The sequence below is a fragment of the Pygocentrus nattereri genome, chromosome 1, assembly GCF_015220715.1.
Source record: "Pygocentrus nattereri isolate fPygNat1 chromosome 1, fPygNat1.pri, whole genome shotgun sequence".
In the NCBI taxonomy this organism is placed as follows: Eukaryota; Metazoa; Chordata; class Actinopteri; order Characiformes; family Serrasalmidae; genus Pygocentrus; species Pygocentrus nattereri.
Window position 1 is genome coordinate 49,885,929 of NC_051211.1, and position 20,275 is coordinate 49,906,203.

At 39.0% G+C, this 20,275-nt stretch overlaps 1 protein-coding gene across 1 annotated transcript in view; it reads right to left on the reverse strand.

Annotated features, from left to right (window-relative positions):
- The window catches only part of slc41a2b (solute carrier family 41 member 2b), a 51,674-nt gene that overhangs the window by 22,089 nt on the left and 9,310 nt on the right, over positions 1 to 20,275 (reverse strand). The window contains exons 4-8 of the mRNA XM_017698902.2: positions 16,961 to 17,032; positions 16,052 to 16,196; positions 14,525 to 14,671; positions 9,238 to 9,385; positions 6,598 to 6,677 (exon numbers count right to left, since the gene is read on the reverse strand). Of these exons, the coding sequence (XP_017554391.1) occupies positions 6,598 to 6,677; positions 9,238 to 9,385; positions 14,525 to 14,671; positions 16,052 to 16,196; positions 16,961 to 17,032 (592 nt within the window). The remainder of the gene's footprint in view (positions 1 to 6,597; positions 6,678 to 9,237; positions 9,386 to 14,524; positions 14,672 to 16,051; positions 16,197 to 16,960; positions 17,033 to 20,275) is intronic.

Genomic DNA, 20,275 nt, shown 5'->3' on the forward strand with positions numbered 1-20,275 from the left:
CAGGCCCAACTGACAGTGTGAACAAGACACTACATTTAATCCTCTGCCAGAAAGAAACGTTCAATTGAAAAGCTGCGATTGTACAAGAAGATCACCAAACAGTGTAACCAACAATCAAACTTACACACCCAAAGGCGTGATATCCAACAAACATTAAGACTAAAGGCAATCATTCCAGGGTTTTCCTAACAAAAATCAACAAAAATTACTGAACACAAACCAGATCATTTCGTGCAAGGTGCTGTCTACTACAAAACTCCACACAGAAACAGAAATGAGTTATAATTAGTTTATCTGCTCTACATATTATATTCATAGTAACATAGCGATTAAAGTCTCTTTTGAATCAAGTAACCTGAGGTCAGCAGATAACAAGCTAACCAACCCAATCATTTCCAAACAATATTCAAGTTTTAGCATGAAATCCAATTAAAAAACATCACCTGAATGTCTGTTTTTAAACCTCGACCGAATGCTAATGCGCAACCCAGAAAATCCCATTAGTATTGTGCTTATGGATGAGGAAAGAGTTATAATGCACATTAAGAGGTTCCTGCACTAAACATTACAATCGTAAACTCTTATCTATCTGCCCTGTTTTTGTCTGAAATGGCATAACCAAAGTAAAGGGGCCACTGTTCCCACATTCATCTCCACTGAAAGGAAACACTTGCCAGATTTTCTGAACAGTCAGAATAACTGTATGAATTACTGACACAGAAAAACAAAGGCTAGAAAGGAAGAATTTCTTTCCTCCTGAGTCATAGATCTATAAACTGATCAATAACTGTTCCTCCAGGTTAGTGAGCTTTACAGCTATTACAAAATAGAGCCACAGACAATCCTGAGATTCCCAGCTTCATAGCAGTATACTGCATCATCACATTGTTGGGCGATTTGATACATAAAATGGTGTTTTTAAAAAAAGACAGTTCCAGTCCTAAAATCTGATTCAAAGCTGTTACCGCCTCACAACAAATCACTCTATTACTGCGCCACGGCACAAAAAACCCTTCTGCTGTTAATGGATTAATATTTGACTCGAATGCGTCGAGTGCACTGATGAAGAACTCGTTTTCGTTTAAACTGAGGGGCTGAAAACTTATTTTATTTACTATTTGGTCAACCAGCCAACAGGCTAAAATAGAGCAAACATGCTAAACAACTCCAATATTAATATCACAATATGATTAACTGAAAAGCCTGAAATGCCACCTGAATGGCTCGTGCGCTTCAAATGTCCAGATTTCAGTCAGAAGTCGCATCAAACTCAGGCTGAATCCCCAACCGTACTCCCTAGCTACACAGTGCACTGTGCAACATTACATTTAGAAATTCTAGCTTCTGCTGTCAGATAGGGCACTGCATGTGAAGTATGAATGTAGATGAATCCCAAATTACTATTTTTAAAGCGATATTTTGCATTATTGGGGTGCAGATATTTTATGTTGGCCGTTGTTTTATAAAAGCAATAAGCCACTCGAGGCACTGAGTTACAGCGATTTTATCATGCTGGTGGGAGTTTTAAAGAACACCCTTCACTGCTCACTCTACTCAACAATCTGATGGAAATGCACACTACAAATGATCTAAGTCAAATTAAGCACATATGTGCAGAACCACTCAGATGTAGATGTTAGTTATAACGAGCATCACGCCAGTCCAGTCAGACTGAGATGAGCAGCAGTGAGCAGTGCTTGTGTTTTTAATTACTTTAAAACGACGTCAGACTCAGGAAAATGTCCTTCACATATACTTATTAAAGAAGGGCGAAAGGAAGACGTCATGTTCTGAGACACATAAGCTGGACGTCCATCTCACTGCCATCTTTTAAAGATCAAAGCATAAACTTTGTGCGCAGAACCTACTTAAACTTTCAGACTGGGAATGTAATCAGATACAGGTGTTTACATGGTTATTATACTTCTGCTTAACAGGATTATCCACCTCATTAAACCAGACAGAAATAGCCTCAATCAAACTAGTCTCTTCATACATATTCTATTCCGATCGAGCTATTAGTAGGATTATTAACGGATTATAAGGCTGCAAGTAAACATGGCTACTGACTAACTGGCCTGCAACATATTAGGATCTGCAGATGAGTTAACTTTACATATTCAAATGGATGTCTTCTACATTCAATTTTTTTCATCATTTATTTCAACAGATATTGTAAAGGCAAATTTTAACAGCCCTAATGTGTATGAATTTTTAAGCTTCACCTTTCCATAATGGAGATATCCAATTAATTTAATACTCGTCCTTCCGTTTGTGCGCCAACAGCGTTTAACCTTGTTCCATGCCAGAACCGACATTATGAACACCACAAACACACAGATGCACACAGACTCACTGGTATAACACCGCTTGATCATGGCAGCACCTCAACGGGGGGCTATAATCTGGGTCACTGCGCAGATGAGGCTCTGTCGGTGTGACAGAGAGTTCATGGGGGGTTCAGGAGTGTGTCTGGAGCTGAAGTGAGCATGCGGGTACAGGCAGCAGGAAACTGATGCTCAGAATTAGTGCTTAACAGTATTGATTTAACACCACAATATTACCCATATATATATATATATATATATATATATATATATATATATATATATATATATATATATATATATATATAGAGAGAGAGAGAGAGAGAGAGAGAGAGAGAGAAATAAAATACAGGCTTTTTTTTGGACTTTGAGAATACACTGTGTATCGTCCAGTAATGTTCAGAATGTTAGCATGTATTAGTAAATGAATGTTTTCTGTGTGACTCACACCCTGTTTGGGGGGACATACAGTGAGCCTCCCTTCCTCTTCTCTTTTCATCTCACTCTGCCCTCAACCCACCACTGCCCTGACTCAGCGATCACCACTGCTTTCTCCTCCTTTCATCCTTCCTCGCCATAATTAACCCAAACTCTAGATTTCAAGACACTCACCTAAACATCCGCATACAAGGACACACCCACGCAAACCCCCCACACACACCGACACACACCCTACACCCACATGCCACACAGGCACACAGCTGTTTGGTGTGTCCAGTACAGGCCCAGGCAAAGTTCAAGCTGGTTAAGTGCCTCTCATTAGTGCGTTTTAATTAAAACCTTCTAGCTCAAAGTGCTGGCGGACGGCCTCGTTACTGAGAGAGACAAGTCGTTGCTGTTACGTGGTGCGTAACGTCAATGTGCCACAGCCAAAAACGAACTCATTAGCACCAAACTTTAGCTGTCTTTTCCAATCCGTCACCACTTTCTCAAAACTGCAACTTTCAGTTAGACATGAACCTGAGCTAAATACAAATCTATATCTAGTCTAGATCAATATATAAGTATATCGTCATTCTCCAAACAAAACTCCGCATCTCTGAAACGATGAGCTTATAAAAGAAGGAAAGGCATTTTTAACATTAATGTACATTAACGTAAGTATTTACTTTTTTTTTTTTAAACAAGTAGGGCTGGCCCCAATAATTTGGATCCTGAAGTATACCTTCATATATTGTTGCTGTTGGAACACAACCTTGTATCTCCAAAATGGTAAATTTACAGGAGAAGGAAAAAACATTGAGTGCGTTTACATGCACTTACTACTCCAATATCTGCAGAAAATCAGATTTTGTCAGTAATCCAATCAATGGATTTACATGCACTTGAGTAATCAGATAATGTGAAACTCCAGGTCTACATGAGCTGGGCAGTAATCAGATTTCTGCTTTGCAACCAGCCAATAAACTCACAGAAGAAAATATGACGTAAATGTAATGTAAAACTCAAACTTCATGCTGTGGCTTTTTTTTTTTAAACATCGTGCCACTTTATCTGAAACTATGAACAAACATCATCTAGATCATCATCTTAAATCCCTAATTTCAAGGATGAACTTGGTTCCAGCGTCATTCCAAGAGTATTTTCCTGTCATCTTGTGGTAACGCAGCTTATTTCCAGTACCGCCATCCATTTCTGCACATGTGCAGACTGACAAATCCGAAAGAAATCAGAGTAAGAGTTCACATGCGCTGAGAAATCTGATTACTGAGCTAAAATCCAGCCTCTTTATCAGATTTTTAATCATATTTCGAGACATTACTTGGAAGAAATCAGAGTATGCTGTTCACAGGACCATTTGAATAATCAGACAACTGCAGACTTCCGATTGTGATCTGATTACTGAGTGCATGTAAACGCAATCATTAACTTATTAGCAGTTTAGGGAACAAATTTTTTCTTATTAATTATGAGCCATATCTATTGGTCTGCTCACTATGACATTTTAACACAACTTAAAGGATTTCTGGAGTTTGTGCAAAATTATGTAAGAAATTGTGCAAGAAATTGTGCAAAAAAGTAAAAAAATTATATTAAAAAAATACAAGATTTCTGTGCGATACGTTTCCATATTTAGTATTTGGAAGCTACATCTTTTGTTGAACTTTCCTGCAAATGTAGTATAAAACATTAACATAACTTGCAAACTGTCAATCCTGTTTATGTTCCCCTATCAGTTATTTCACTGAGGAAGGGACTGAACTTGGATCATCAAGTTAGCAGTACAATATGACCTTGGCTCCATTCAGAAAACCAGCAAGACTGACTATAAAACCACATCACTAAACAAAGATTTTAAAAGATTTATATCTTAAATTTCTCTGTCATCACTTCTAACTAGTTACATAAGCAAAAACCCAGTCTTCTTATCTGACAATGTTCAGCACATCTGTCTCTTAGCAGCTTTGGGGACGTTCATCGTAAAAAGAGAAGCATAAATCCCCAAAGAATGAAGTTATAAATTGGTGTCAGCGGAATCAAACAACGTTCCTCCAGGGCCTCAGCATGACATACAAGACAGGGCCATTGTTTACTGGACCACGCAGTACAAGTCACCAAGGCACAGAGTACGCAATTAAAGAAGACAGTGCAGTACAGCAGACTAAATTAACATACACTGTCCTGTTTAATTGCACCATGTGTAGTCTTTGCCTACACATACAGTGCTGTGCGAATGTTTCAGGCATCTAAGCAAATTTTTAAACAATTGACCTCAGCAGTGACTTTATCACAATATACATTAGAATAAAGTCATATTCGTAATTCAAATCAACATAAAAACAATAAAAAGTAACAAGAATTTCTTGGGTCCATATTTCTCCTTGACATCTTCACAGCCGCTGCAGAGACTCGTTAATATCATCGATTACATCATGAGCTCAATTTACTGAGCACTGATTGGTCAAACCAGGAGCTGCTTTTTAACTACATATAATACTGGACTTCCTCGAGGAGAGGCTTGGAAATGGTTAAACAAACACACCAACATCCAGAAAATCACTGTTGACTACATATTATACACACACACACACACACACACATACATATATATATATATATATATATATATATATATATATATATATATATATATATATATATATATATATATATATAGTAAATAGTGATTTTCTGGATGTTGGTGTGTTTGTTTAACCATTTCCAAGCCGCTCCTCGAGGAAGTCCAGTATTATATGTAGTTAAAAAGCAGCTCCTGGTTTGACCTATTTATATATATATATATATATATATATATATATATATATATATATATATATATATATATATACATATATAAATAAAACAAAATGATAGAATATTTATTAATAATGATTTTATATATATAGAAGAGAGAGAGAGAGAGATAATCATTTTTAAAAAATATTCTATTATTTGGTCTACTAATATTCTATAATTTTGTTTATTCAAATATTAACACTTTTCTCAGCAAATAAACACAAACTAATAAATAAATAAATAGATTTGGAAACGTGTCTTAGGTGCCTTAGACTTTCACACAGTACTGTATGTCTATGTTGGCAGTCACAACTGCCAACACAGCTTGAAACATACTTTGCTAGTGTATCTGTGAACATCTACAGTGATCCATGATCATATGAGATGGTTTCTGACTGAATACTATTACTAAGCCAAACTGACTGATGTTTTCACTCATCTAGGGTTTATCAGTTCAACTGAGAGGTAGGAAGATGATACCAACCTGACTTACTACAGTAGACAACTATGCCTGAGACTAACTCTGAACGAAGTATCATTGAAAATTAATGATGCAGTGCTTTTTTTGGGCTGATATCCAAAATATCTGCTGATACCAAACTAACTTTATCCTAATTCTGATAACCTAACAACTCAATAGGTGCATAAATCTTAATACTTTCCATTCCACTTTATAAATAATGTATTTCAGTAAAAAGCAGTGCTGTGTAATGGTCAGAAATTGCTTAGTGATTCTGATTCTGTATTTAAGTGCCAGCATTAGGCTGACAATGATACGGTATCAATACTGAAGCAACATCATTTATAATACAATTTATGAAGTGCTGAAAAGTGTTGGAAGTGCAGGATAGAAAACAGAGCTTTTCAAAAGAGAATTTCACAGCCATAACCTGAGTTGATGGAGTATTAATGGGGGGGGGGGGGGGGGGGGACTCTGATAAACATAAATGCTGAAATATTGTGTCTGGGGGCAGATACAGTTCAAACTGGATGCCATTTGGAGCAGAATGAGTTTAAATTAAATAGGTCTTACCATTTATGACAGGGGTGTAGACCACAATCCCAGCCAAGTTGGGGTCAGACACAGTTTTGTCCAGGATGAGACCTCCAATACTAAGATGGAAAATGGAAAAATACACAACAGGGTCTGCAGTTAGTGAGCTGCTGTGTTTATAAGCATGGATGGTTATGCCAAGTCAAAGGATTACACATGCAGCAGCGTGTATGTGTGGTTTTGCAGATGCCTCCTATTTAATGTTTAATATTCTATAAAAGTGTCCTTAACATACAAAACACACTTTATAAATAAAACCGATGATTATAATAACAGGGATGATGATAAAAAGGGGAACCTATGATGTACAGATCACTTCTGACTGTAAAGTCTAAACTCTGTAAAACTCTAATTGGGTCCTGAAGCTAAGGCTGGAGTTAAGAGATGTATAGGGTAGCAAACGCTTTTTCAATACTGCAATGTAGTCAATACTCTAACTCTTCTTTCTTTACAATTCTAAATAATTCTTTATTTAAATCAGACAGCAACAGGTTGAAATTGTTCCATCAAATGCCATTAAAGAACAGTTCCCCAAAGAGAAAAGATTTTAACAAATGAGACGTGTTTAAATATTAAAGATATTCCACATAATAAAGGTATCATGCCAATTTAAGTTTTCTTCCAATAATCATCTAGCAACCTTTAATTTTATGAATTATATGGGCAGGCAAATTTGGCTTGAAGGGGCAGAAACAACCATTACTAACCCAACATTAGAATATCATTCAGGGGTTTTAAGGCCTTTACACACCATTATTTATTTGTACAATTTCTTCGGACAGCAATAAACTAATTATCTGATGTTGGCATGGCAACAACCAAGATGGCTGATCAGCTGTGTCCCAGCAACGAGAATTCTGACAAACGTCAAGAGGATTAGGTTATTCTCTTCGCCATGTGAGGAGCCGCATTTTAAAAAGTTACGGACATCCAGGTCATATAAGAAAACACTCAAACTTCCAGCTGTTGAGTGAAGCAATGAACTTCTCTGTATTCCTTTCAATTTTCCAAAATTGTAAGTAGCCTACCCACAGACATTGTTCGCCGGCTTTGTGAAGCAGTTTTTTTGTCAGACATTCTGCCTGTTTTTTTTCTTTCTGCAGTACAATAAACTTGAAGGCTGGTTTTATTATTTAAAAACAGCCAAGGGATGAGTAATGGAGACTCCCTCTGCAGATAATGCTGCAAGCTAAAGAACTGACAGAGCTAACCAGTGTCACGCTGGATACTAATGAGAACTTCTAATCTTCCACAAGTGTAGAAGACAAGTGTCCTCAGTGGACAACTCACTATCTGCCTTCTCAGGCACATCCAGAACACATCACGCTCGAACACTTGTGTTGAGTAGCAAACTGACGCACACAGGCCCCCAAGACGGCAGAGAAAGGAAAAGTTCAGCTCCACACTGCTGAGCTTTAGTTACATTTAGGGCATCATATGCTTTCAAAGAGGGGTTATTAGACAATTAATTATTATCGCCCACTGTTAATTCTTTGGTGATACAAAGCTGAAGTCAGGTAAATCACCAGCGTCTTGCTCGAATGTTCCCATTCCACCTTATATGGTGCAGCAGTTACATTCTGGGGCTTCAGGCATCAGAACTGCTGGACCATTTAACGTGGAACGGGAAGTAGCTAACTACCGAGAAATTAGCATTCAGTGATTTGTTATGCTTGTTACGAAGAAAACGACCATAATACGTTTAACAGAGAAAATACTTACATTTGTTGGTTTCTTTGGTCGCTCAAACAGTCATGTTGCCAGTTTAGCTTTTTTCCTTATAACACTCTGTTTGGAGTGTGCCTCTGAAAAACCTCCATTTGGAGGGCCATGTAGCCCTAACACTTCACCCTAGCCCTCTATCTGAACAAAAATCAGGACACCCTACCCCTAGACGTGAACGCACAAAAAAGAGGGCTAAGTGGTAGGGGCGAGGGGTGAAATGGGATTGGGCCATACTCTCAAACACTCATGTTTCACTAAACTGTTGTTTCATATATTTTTGCAGTGTAACAAATGTAAATACTCAAAAAGTGGTCTCAGGATACTTGTGTACTGGTGCTCAACCTAGCACCATGTCAGCATCAATCGAAGTTTGGTTTAAGGTTCAGCTTAGAAAATTCTAATTAAATGTACACAGTTAACGATACAGTTAACACTGTTGCTGTCAGAACAAAACCTCACACTTCCAAAAAGGTAAGTTTACAGGAAGAGGAAAAACATTAATAACTTGCAATAAAAAAACAATGTAGCCAGACTTTTTCCAAAAAATGTTTGACCTTTTCTATTTGTCTGTTCTTCATAAAATTTTAATACAAAGTAAAGGGTGAATGGGCTTTTCATATTATGCCAAAAGGTCTTCTTAAAAAAATTAATACATTTTAAAAAATGGATTTTTATAATATGTAAAAATTTTGATTTTAAAGTTGGGAGATGTGACCTCACGTCCTGACACTGCATTAAAACAAGAGACTGTGTGTGTGTGTGTGTGTGTGTGTGTGTGTGTGTGTGTGTGTGTGTGTGTGTGTGTGTGTGTGTGTGTGTGTGTGAGAGAGAGAGAGATAGAGAGAGAGAGTGAGAGAGTGAGAAAAAGAGAAAGAGAGAGAAAGAAAGAGAGACCTGCTGATGAGCATGGCCGTGATTACAGGCTCCCAGCCAGAGTAAAGGAGCTGCCGGCTGACTGGGTGTTTAGAGGAGATGACCATCGACACTGGAGTCAGACACATGAAGAAGGCACACACCAGAGACGACACGTATGGGTGAGAGTCTGAGAGAGACAGATGGAGAGCAGAGTGTAAGTGCTCTAGTTCAGCAGCCAAGTTTCTCATAGATACAATCCACACCCACAGCTGAAAGCTCACTCTACAAAACCCTTTAGATTAAAACTTGACTATACACGCTTCCAACACGGCTGTAGGACAGTTTAAGTTAATTGCACAGGGAAAAGCTGATGATCTTAAAATATCCACTTCCAAATCTAATCTCCTAATGCCCCCTAACCAACTCTAAAAGAGCTTTTCTGCACGTCTTCTCCGCTGCTCAGCAGATCCGCACTCCACACAAGCCCTGGTCTCTAAATCCCTAATAGGGAGAGAGGTGAGAGTGTGTGACTATATTTAGTGCGAATGGGCTTGACTGGGCCGTGGTCCGGGTTCATTATGGCAGAAGTGGCTGTTTGCTGGCTGGCCTAGGCGTCTGGGTTTTGGCATACAGCGTCAGAGACTGTTCACCTCACTTCACCTCTCTGACAAAGAAAGAAAGTTTAAAAAAAGAAAATGGGGGAAAAAAGGAGAAACTCCGTCGCTGAGGCAGTCCTGGACTTATCAGAGGGTAGTATAACTTAGAAGAAATCAAGCACTACTCTATTCTAGAAGGCCTTTCTATGCGTGGTAAACAGAGCTAGAGTATCAATCTCTCTGGATTTCTAGATTTGGGTGAGTCAGAGAGTCTGTAATAGTGACCTATTTCTCCTTTATTATAAAACAATGCATTTTTTGTTTTATAGTGTTTATATGTATGAAAATAACCACATAAATCAAAAATAAAAATCTATATATTTGTCAGAATCAGAAAAAAGCAAAAAATACGTTGACCAGAAAACTATACAGAAGTCCCAACAATTAAATAGATCACATTTTTAGTCTTTACTGTGTCCACTCTTCACCTTCACTACAGCTTCCATTTTGGAGGAGACCTGCTTTCAGTTTTTTTCAAAGAAATCTGCAGGGATATTTTTCCACACCTCGAAAGTTCAGTCGCATTTTCTGTTTCTCACAATCCAAATAATCCCAAACACATTCAGTGATGTTGAGGTCTGGACATCGTTCAGCTTCTTTGGTGTGTCCGTCTCCTTTTCTGAGGTTCTTCCTGAACAGTTCCACATCCTTTCAGACCCGTAGCGCTGAGTGGTCTTCTCACAGTGGAAGGATGGACAGAAACACCTGTGGATGTTTTCAGATCTGAAGCAGCTTGATTTTCCCCTCTCTCTCAAACATGGAAGCTTTAAGTGCTGTTTATCTGATGGGGATGGTTCTGGTGGCCCACAAGGTCTTGCACACTGACTAGGACTCCCATTTTCTCTGTATCTTTTCAACATTTCTTGAACCCTAGTTTTGGAAACTCAATTTTTTTCCACTTATTTTTTTCTTTTTCTTATGCAAGCTGATTATGTTACATCTAATCTCCTCAGAAACATCTCCAGAAAATGAATAACTCTTACATAATGGTCATTTTCAGTGAAAAATAAATAACTAAGGGTGGTGTATGACCTTTACATAGTACTGTATTTCAACAACGTTGTACATGAATAAAGGGAAAGTTACTCCACCTGGCCAAGCATAAACAAAAGCAAAGAAATTTTACTGAATCCTTCAATTTTCTCAATTGCAAAACATGTGATGTTAATTTCATTCCAGTTATTTTAAGTACATTATTTAAATGGCATCAGTATTTATGATTTCATTCATTTTATTAAAATTAAAAAAAAAAAGATGAGTTGGTCATCTTAATGTAGCAAACCAGCTCTTGGAAACAAGCAGTGAAGGCCAAGACAAATTCCTCAATTCCCCTTGTAAGTTGCTTATAATAAAAGCAGTAAGGCTTGTAAGAGCTGAAACTGTTACAACAATATTGCAGGAATGTAGTCCTAATGTACCTTGGGGACAGTTATAAACAGGAAATTCCTATTTTAAAATGTGTGTAAAACAAGAACTTCCTGTCCCCTAACCAGCAAACCAGCAACAACATCCAAAATTATTATTAGCATTATTAAATACGACATTATGTTACAAAGTCCATAAAGCCTTTGTGTATTTGACTCGGCTGGACTGGATTTTGAGTGCGTCAGTCTGAATAAGTCTAAATCACTCATTCATCTGTGATGTATTCGGCGAACGCTGACAGCGAGAGATGGGGAAGGCATGAACTCTGCTACAGAAGTGCCATTGTGCAGCTTTCTCTCCAGCCAGTCAAGGCCAGCTTATTAGCGGCACGCTCCTGCCCATAAAACATGTCAGCTCCTCGGCTCCACACACCATTAACGTACGTACCATATATATCTCCTTACACCTGCATCAGAACAGCGCATGTTTACATATGTGGGTGCACACGTGTGAGGTGGAAATACCTACGGATTTACCAAAAACTAACAGTTAGCATAGACAAATTCAGTGAATTCATTTAGTGCAAGTTGTGTCTGTGTTTGTATATTTAAATGTTATATTATGTTTAGGCACACTTTAAATTCTACACCTTTCAACACAGGAAAAGACATAGTCTACTGTCTGTCTCTGCAGCTCAGAAAAAGACTGGCTGTTTCACCTTGATGTTACTATGGCGCCCTCTTCTGGTAAGCATGAAATATACATAAAAATGCAAACAGGCATGAGGTGCATGTTCTGCAACTGTGGATCTTTGAGTTTGCGCCGGTCCCCCTCAAAGCCTGCTCTTTTCTAATGGCTACAACGTGTTGAAAAAGCAGACTATGTCACACAAGGAGAAAGAGAGCGTCTGGTTCATATCACCACAATGAACAACTCTATGCACAGTTTCACAGCAAATTACTCACAAATGACTTCATTTAAAAGCTTATATTTGAGACAGATGCATGCATGTTCTGTACCCAGTGAAATTATGTTATGAGTCATCCTGTTCTATAATATATAACATATACATATTATGTGTATTATTACACACACACACACACACACACACACACACACACACACACACATATATATATATAAACAAAACCTTGTATCTACAATTTCACAGGAGAAGGAAAAAACCTACTTTATTTCTAATGTGAGTCAACGGAACCATTGACATTTTTTCTGGGCCATTTCTTTTGTTCCATTCATCACGAAATTCAAACAATAATAAAGGCAACAGACATTTAAACTACAACAATGGAGTTTCCACAGCAGTAATACACTATATTTCCAAAAGTATTCAGTCACCCATCCAAATCATTGAATTCGGGTGTTCTAGTCACTTTCATGGCCACTGGTGTATAAAACCAAGCCCCTAGGCCTGCAGACTGCTTCTACAGACATTAGAGAAAGAAAGGGTCACTTTCAGGAGTGTGACAGGATACCACGTGCAAGTCCAGTCGGGAAATTTACTATTAAATGCTACTAAATATTCCACAGTCAACTGTCAGTGGTATTATAACAAAGTGGAAGCGATTGGGGACTACAGCAACTCCATGTAAAATGACGGAGTGGGTTCAGTGGATGCTGAAGCAGATAGTACGCAGAGGTCACCACCTTTATGCAGCGTCAATCACTACAGACCTCCAAACTTCATGTGGCCTTCAGATCAGCTCAAGAACAGAGTAGAGAGCTTCATGGAATGGGTTCCATGGCTGAGCAGCTGCATCCAAGCCTTACATCACCAAGCACAATGCAAAGCGTCGAATGCAGTGGTGTAATGCGCCGCCACTGGACTCCACTAGAGCAGTGGAGATGTGTTCTCTGGAGTGACGAATCACGCTTCTCCATCTGGCAAACCAATGGACGAGTCTGGGTTTGGTGGTTGCCAGGAGAACGGAAATTGTCTGACTGCACTGTACCAAGTGTGAAGTTTGGTGGAGGGGGGATTATGGTGCAGGGGTGTTTTTCAGGAGTTGAGCTCAGCCCCTGAATTCCAGTGAAAGGAACTCTTAACACTTCAGCAGATCAAGAGATTTTGGACAATTTCATGCTCCCAACTTTGTGGGAACAGTTTGGGGACGGCCCCTTCCTGTTCCAACATGACTGTGCACCAGTGCACAAAGCAGGTCCATAAAGACATGGATGAGCAAGTTTGGTGTGGAAGAACTTGACTGGCCTGCCTGGCCTGCACAGAGTCCTGACCTCAACCCGATAAAACACCTTTGTGATTAGTTAGAGTGGAGACCGTGTGCCAGGCCTTCTCGTCCAACATCAACAACAAATGCGTTTCCAGAAGAATGGTCAGAAATTCCCATAAATACATTCTAAACCTTGTGGAAAGCCTTCACAGAAGAGTTGAAGCTGTTATAGCTGCAAAGGGTGGGCCAACATCATAATAAACCCTATGGATTAAGAACAGGATGTCACTCAAGTTTATATGCATGTGAAGGCAGATGACCAAATGCTTTTGGAAATATAATGTATATATCATAATTTCACTAGATACAACACATGCATAGCCTGTGTGAACAGCACGAATGCATGCTTACAATTAAAGTCGTTTGTGAGTATAATAGCCAAGTTGCTTAACTACTGGGGCTCAATACTGACTGCAAGCATAATGCATTTTGGCTTACATCTGAAAATCTTAATCTCCACCATGTTGGTCAGAGAGCTATAAACTCTGCATTAACTGCATTACAGACGTACAGAATGGCAAAACGAAAAATAGGACACCCTAGAGCAGTGGTCACCGACCTTCCGGCAGATTTCATGTCTAGCCCAAACCTACCAATCCTCATTCGCTAATAAAGAACTTCTGAAGGCAATGATTATTAGGAACTGGTGGGGTCAAATAGGATTGGGGCAGGAGCCTACAGGAAGGTAGATCTCTAAAAGCAGGGATTGTGGCCCAACAGCCTTGCAGTCTTTAGAGGCACACTCAAAAAAGGACTGCAAGACCACAAGTGCACCACATGAGACAGGGCTTTATTTCCTTTTAGCTCCTCCCTCTAAGGACACACAGAAACGATAAGATGAATCAAAAGCAAATGTATTTGCCAAATGAGGTGTCCTTGCTCAGTCACCGCTTCCTGATGAATTGCTGCACTGCGGTATGCTGATAAACTCCAAGCAAACAATGAAAACAGCACTGCACTTTCAGCAAACAGAGTAATGAGATGCGCCCCAATTGTTCCCGTCTCCTATCCTCCTGTCTTTACTATCTCTACTATCTATCTATCTCTCTCTCTTACCCAGGCAGTTGTAGAGGCCCTGACTGATCCAGGCCAGGATGGCCAACGTGATGAGGTCACCGAAGCTGGCAGCGATGGGCGTGGCTACATTATCAGGGTTGATGCCCGTCTTCTTTGAACCCACAATCACACCCACCATGATGATACCTTAAACAGAGATACAGAGAAAGCATCTCATTATAAAACAGTCCATTTATCATCTGGGCACTCCTTAAACGCTTTTCCCTTTATTTCTCTACTATGCTAGGCTGGCTGATAGAACATGATGGTTCTACTGGTTTAAAGGAACAGTTTGAATAGAGGCCAATTAGCTTTGTGCAGATACTACCAGCTTCCCAGTAGTAGCAGAGAATTTGTAATGAGGAGAACTGCCAATTAATAATGTTTTCCAGGTTTGTCAAAAGCTAGATGGCGCTCCTGAGCAAGTCCAAAATGAATGGGCTCCTAAGCAGCTTCTGTGCAAAATCGTACTTTGTAAATACTTAATCATTTTTACACTGAAAAATGCACTCGTCACACCAACCAATCAGCACTCACTAGCAGTAATGTCAACCAATCAGCACTCACTAGCAGTAATGTCAACCAATCAGCACTCACTAGCAGTAATGCTTGCCCAAGGCAATGGCCCTTGCGGTAGAAAAACAGAAAGACACCGGTAAGTTTTCTTTAATGGAATATATCCATCTACTTTCCAAAATGAAAGGAAGCTCCCACATAAGTGGCTAGAAATATTTAAAGTGGCCATATAGTGTTTAAAAAAAATTAAAAATCAATCACTTTTTCAAAACAAAAGCATCTCATGTAGCATGTGAACATTTTAATGTTTCAAAATGTACCTTTCACTTCCAAGTGTCTACAGTCAATTAATGGAAAATAAGGTGCAAGAACAGCCTGTTTTAAATCCACAGTTTTTGTAATGTCACCAAAACTACCATGTTTACACACGTCTGCCCAATTTTTTCTGACATGTGATGTTAGAACATAAAAATACTGCCCCATTTTAAAAATACTATCAGAAACTATAAATTCAATGTTTTAAACACCGCACTACTCCAACTAAACAGGACTAAATAAGCTCTTTTAAATCAGACATGCAGCTGGGAAGTGCTTTTTAAGTAATGATGATACCCATGATATGCTTACAAAACCAAAATGCGACATTGTTATGTAATTATATTACATATATTGTCATATGGCCCAGATGTAGTAAATGTTCATCATAACAGAGGTCATCTGTATCAATCTTACAAACGCAGTAATAAAAAACAGCCTGTTTAGCTCCATTCACCCTCATTCACTGAGGACTCGCTCGTGGCTGCTCTCTAGCACTTTGCAGGCTTTTTTTTAATATAAAAAAAATAAGAAATAGGAAGTGGCCAGGCTCCCCTTAAACTGGCACTGGTATTATATCTGAATGACTGTTAAAACAGAAGCAGCAGTGGCGCAATAACACTGTAATGCACTGTAATGATTCAGCATTGATATGTGGGTGAGTATCGACTCATTAGATTCTCAGTGGAGAAATACCTTGCAAAAGAGAGGCGATGAAGGCTGTGGCCACACTGCTGGAACAGAGTAGCACAGCATGACTCATCTGAAACTTTCCTTCAGGGATCCAACCCAAGACAACAGCTGCCACCGCCGCCAGAAACCCAACTACTGTAGCTTGCACCTGAACACACAGGAAGGGGTTTATATAGGAAATGGAATTAAGGTACATTCAAACAGAAGCGTTTCCATCTTTAGTACTGCACTTATCATATTTACTACCAGCACAATTATAGCAGATCCTTCAGCCTATGTGTCTCTGGAATAACTTCATAAGGACAATAGATAGCCAAGCTTATTCTTAAACGGTCTCTAACAGACTGCCAACTGATCGCATGCTAGATAAGAAGAGAAAGTCCATATATTACTGCAGGGTACATGATGGCCTTGGATATATTATGCAAAGAAAAGGCATCTGTCCAGGAAACAGAAAACCTCGTGGTTTCAGCACAGTGTGTTTATAACACTGGGCACGTCTGGATAAAGAAAGAAATGGGCTTTCTTTGAAAAGGAAACAAAATGGGAACAAAATGAATCAAGTTTTCAATAAAGGCCATGATGTCAGACTGAACTTCTTCAAAATCTACAGGAAATCTCACAGTTCAACACATTTCTAATAAGAAAAAAAACTACAGCAGTTTTCCCTCTTTTAAAGGAAGGCACTTAGCATTAAAGTTTAATGTTAATGGAATCGAGCTGTTGTGGCAGGTCATTAAATTGTTGAGATTTCTTTTAATAGAGCTAAGCGCAGCACAGGTGTGACTAAATAAAACTGGTAATTTGAGCCACTGGAGGCTACGACTGTTTTAAATTGAGAACACGCTCCAGAATTACACGGCATGAATAGTTAAATAAGGTTTTAAATGACCGTTCAAGCAGCCGGCTTACCTGTTTCAGTGCCAAATTCCCAATGATGAGGTTCCACTTCTCTATGGGCGAGTCCATTTTTCCCACATTAACCTGAGGAGGCAGCAGACAGGAGTCACACGCAGTGCACTAAGAAGACTCTCACTCATCTGCTCATATGCGTAGTGTGAATGCCTATGTCAGGGGTCAGCAACCCACATGTTAAGGAGAGCCATTTTACCCGTTCAATAAAAATCAAACCACCTTGGGAGTCACAACACTTACCACTTTGGCTGTAAATATGTCTCAGTAGGTGCTAATGCACTAGCATGGGCTAAAAATATAATATAAATGAAAACGCAGACTTACTTTTCCTCTGCTTTAAGCTTTAGCTCAGCTATAGCCACTTTTCTCGTATCTCTGGCAGGAAACTTTTCAGCAAAAGTACAACAGTTTCTTGTAAAATGTCTCAACTTTTTATGAGACTGAGTTCAGCTTCTTATTCACCAGCTTCTTGTTCACCTTGTTTCACCTTAAGCGGTGCCTGAGGTGCCAGAATGTAACTGCAGCACCATTTAAGGTGGAACGGTTTCTTCTTGCAGATTAAATGTATCAGGAAACCAGCTGGAATGATTAGAAATCAAATAAATCCATTTGTCTCCAAATGACTAATGCTCATCTTAAATCTCTCTCCTAGCTAGGCAAGACTGTCTACATTGCTATGATGAGCAGAAGTCTTTGTCTTGTCTGAGACAGAGTTTTGTTGTACTGCAAAGGAGGATTATTCTATTTTACCTAAAAATCTAATTCTGCTGTGGAGCTGACATAATTGATCAAAAAATACATTTTATGAATAAACTACAGAAAAAAGCTGAGAATGGAATAAACAATGATAGTAATATGGTAACACATAACTAAGGGACTTGGGACTTGACTCAACATTTTCAGAAACAGCGTACAACGTGTTGATTCTTCATTTGTTTAGCTGGTGATTCGTCCTGATTTTCGTTATTCTGAGATAATAATAATAATATCAACAAAGCATGTGAAGGATTTTCTTACATATTATATACATTAAGGCTGTTACCAGAGACTTTATAAAGGAGGAGACTGTTCACTGGTTGGACCTCTTTTCTGTTTATCTTAAGTATGTTAGATTAACTGCCTCTTCATGTGTGACCCAATGAGCATTTTGGCAAGTTGACATTGTACAGTACAGTATTAAAATCATTAGTCTGTGAAATAGCCAGCCAAGCAGTGTTTGCTGAAAGGCTACCTACAGTGCAATGTGTCAAAACTGAGAGAAATACTCCAATAACTGAGTTAAATCTTTTTTTTTAATTACATGAATCCTCTCTGCTTCAATATGACAGTAGCTGAATGAAATATAGTAGTACATTATTAAATCTGTGGGTAGCTGAGTATAATATGTCAGTAAGTTCACAGTGTTAAATCTGTAGCAGCTACGTGAAATATGTCTAAATTAATGGAGCTAAATTCGCAGTGCATTAACCATCACTGAACATTCGTAATTTCTCAAAAGAACAGACGCTTAAACACACCAGCAAAGAAGAAGTCTGGGGGTGACAGAGGCTGCAACCTTAGTATATCCAGATTTTTACATCTTTTCTTTGTTATGGAGTTTGCATTTGTCCACACTTGTCCAGTCATTGCATAGTTGTTTGACATCCTTCTATTCCCCAGCCCTATAAGGACTTAGCCATTACACATGAAAGACACAAAAATGCAAAATATATAGGCAAATTTCTTTGCACCAAAGCTATACACACTGCAAGTGACATGATTTTTGGAAAATTTGCCAAGTTGTTTGTGGAACAAAAAAATAAATATCGGCCAAACGTCTTCAAACGCATACAAATAGCCTACTTTCCATCCAGGAAAAGCAAAATAAGCCCACAGAGCTTCAGCTCATCATTCAGGAGCTGAAACTTTATTAGAGCTTTCACACATAGATCTCTGTTACTCAATTTGAAGCGCTTATGGAGATGCGTGGATCTCTGTTACTCAATTTGAAGCACTTATGGAGATGCTTGGATCTCTGTTACTCAATTTGAAGCACTTATGGAGATGCTTGGATCTCTGTAACTCAATCTGAAGTGCTTATGGAGATGCTACCACAATGCAAGACAAAGCAGAGGATAAACTAGTCCTTCCGACGATGGTCAAAAAGTCCTAGCAGCTGGTAGACAGCTGATCAGTCATACCAACGACAGAGATGACAGTGACTGCTTGAGTGAATTATTTCTACTGTGAACATTGAAAATCAAATCAGATGGTGAAAAAAATTCTGAAAAATTGTGTTTGGTGTGCTACATATCAGTGTACATGGGGTTAAATTAATTTACTGACACCTGAATAAATCACACAACTGCTTTAATATCACTGCAAACACTTTGGAAAAAACTTCTTTGGAAAAACTTCCAATATGGCAAACTGACTTAACAGTGCAGAACTTCTAAAACAAAGCAAAACAAAAATCCCTGCTTGCTCTGATTCTAATGGCCAGTGTTGAAACCTTCAACAAACAGTGAAATAATAAACGTAATCAATGCTAAAAAGGCATAATAAATGTTACGCAAGCTAAGTCACACAATCAAAGAAAAGAATGAATAGAGGGCAGAAATGCAGACTGTTTTATATGTAAATATAAACGGCAGCAGAGGCAGAGAGAATAAAAGCAGTGTTAGGAAAACACGCACAAGAAAAAGTGAGAAGCGTGAGGAAAAACGGCGCTCAAGCTAGGAATGGATGGCTGAAGTGCCTAAGTGTATAACAAGATGGTTGAGCGGGGAAAACAAATTATACCCCAGCCTAGTACCTAAATATTAGACCATGAACTTTGTCAGTGTGTATTCACAAGGAACAGAGGGAATGAAACCACAGGGGAACGGCAGTACCATAAGAGAAAGAGAAGCAGGTCTGCAACCGTGGCTTTCCGAAACAGTGCTGTGGTTCTCTTTCGGCCAGCTGTGTCAGGAGAGAACACAAGGCCTGAGCTTCAGCCCTCCTCCCTCTCCACCACAGAGTTTATTTGCTCTATCACCTCGAGAGCAAATGACACATTCAGCAGGAGAACACAAGCCCATCTCTCATGGTGAGCGAGAAGCCTCTGACACTCTGAGCCTCTGTCAGATACAGGCAAGAGAATTCAGAAGGAAAAAAGGGCTAAAAAATGTGCTCTGTCAGCAGCCACAAATGGGATTTCTATCTTATGAGCCCAAAGAAAAGGGCTCCCCTTGGCCACATGCCCTCAGACTTAGGCATGCGGCTCTTTTACTGTCCTGTTGCGGCTCCACTGCGGAATTAGATATTTAACTAAAAATAAAATAATCCTCC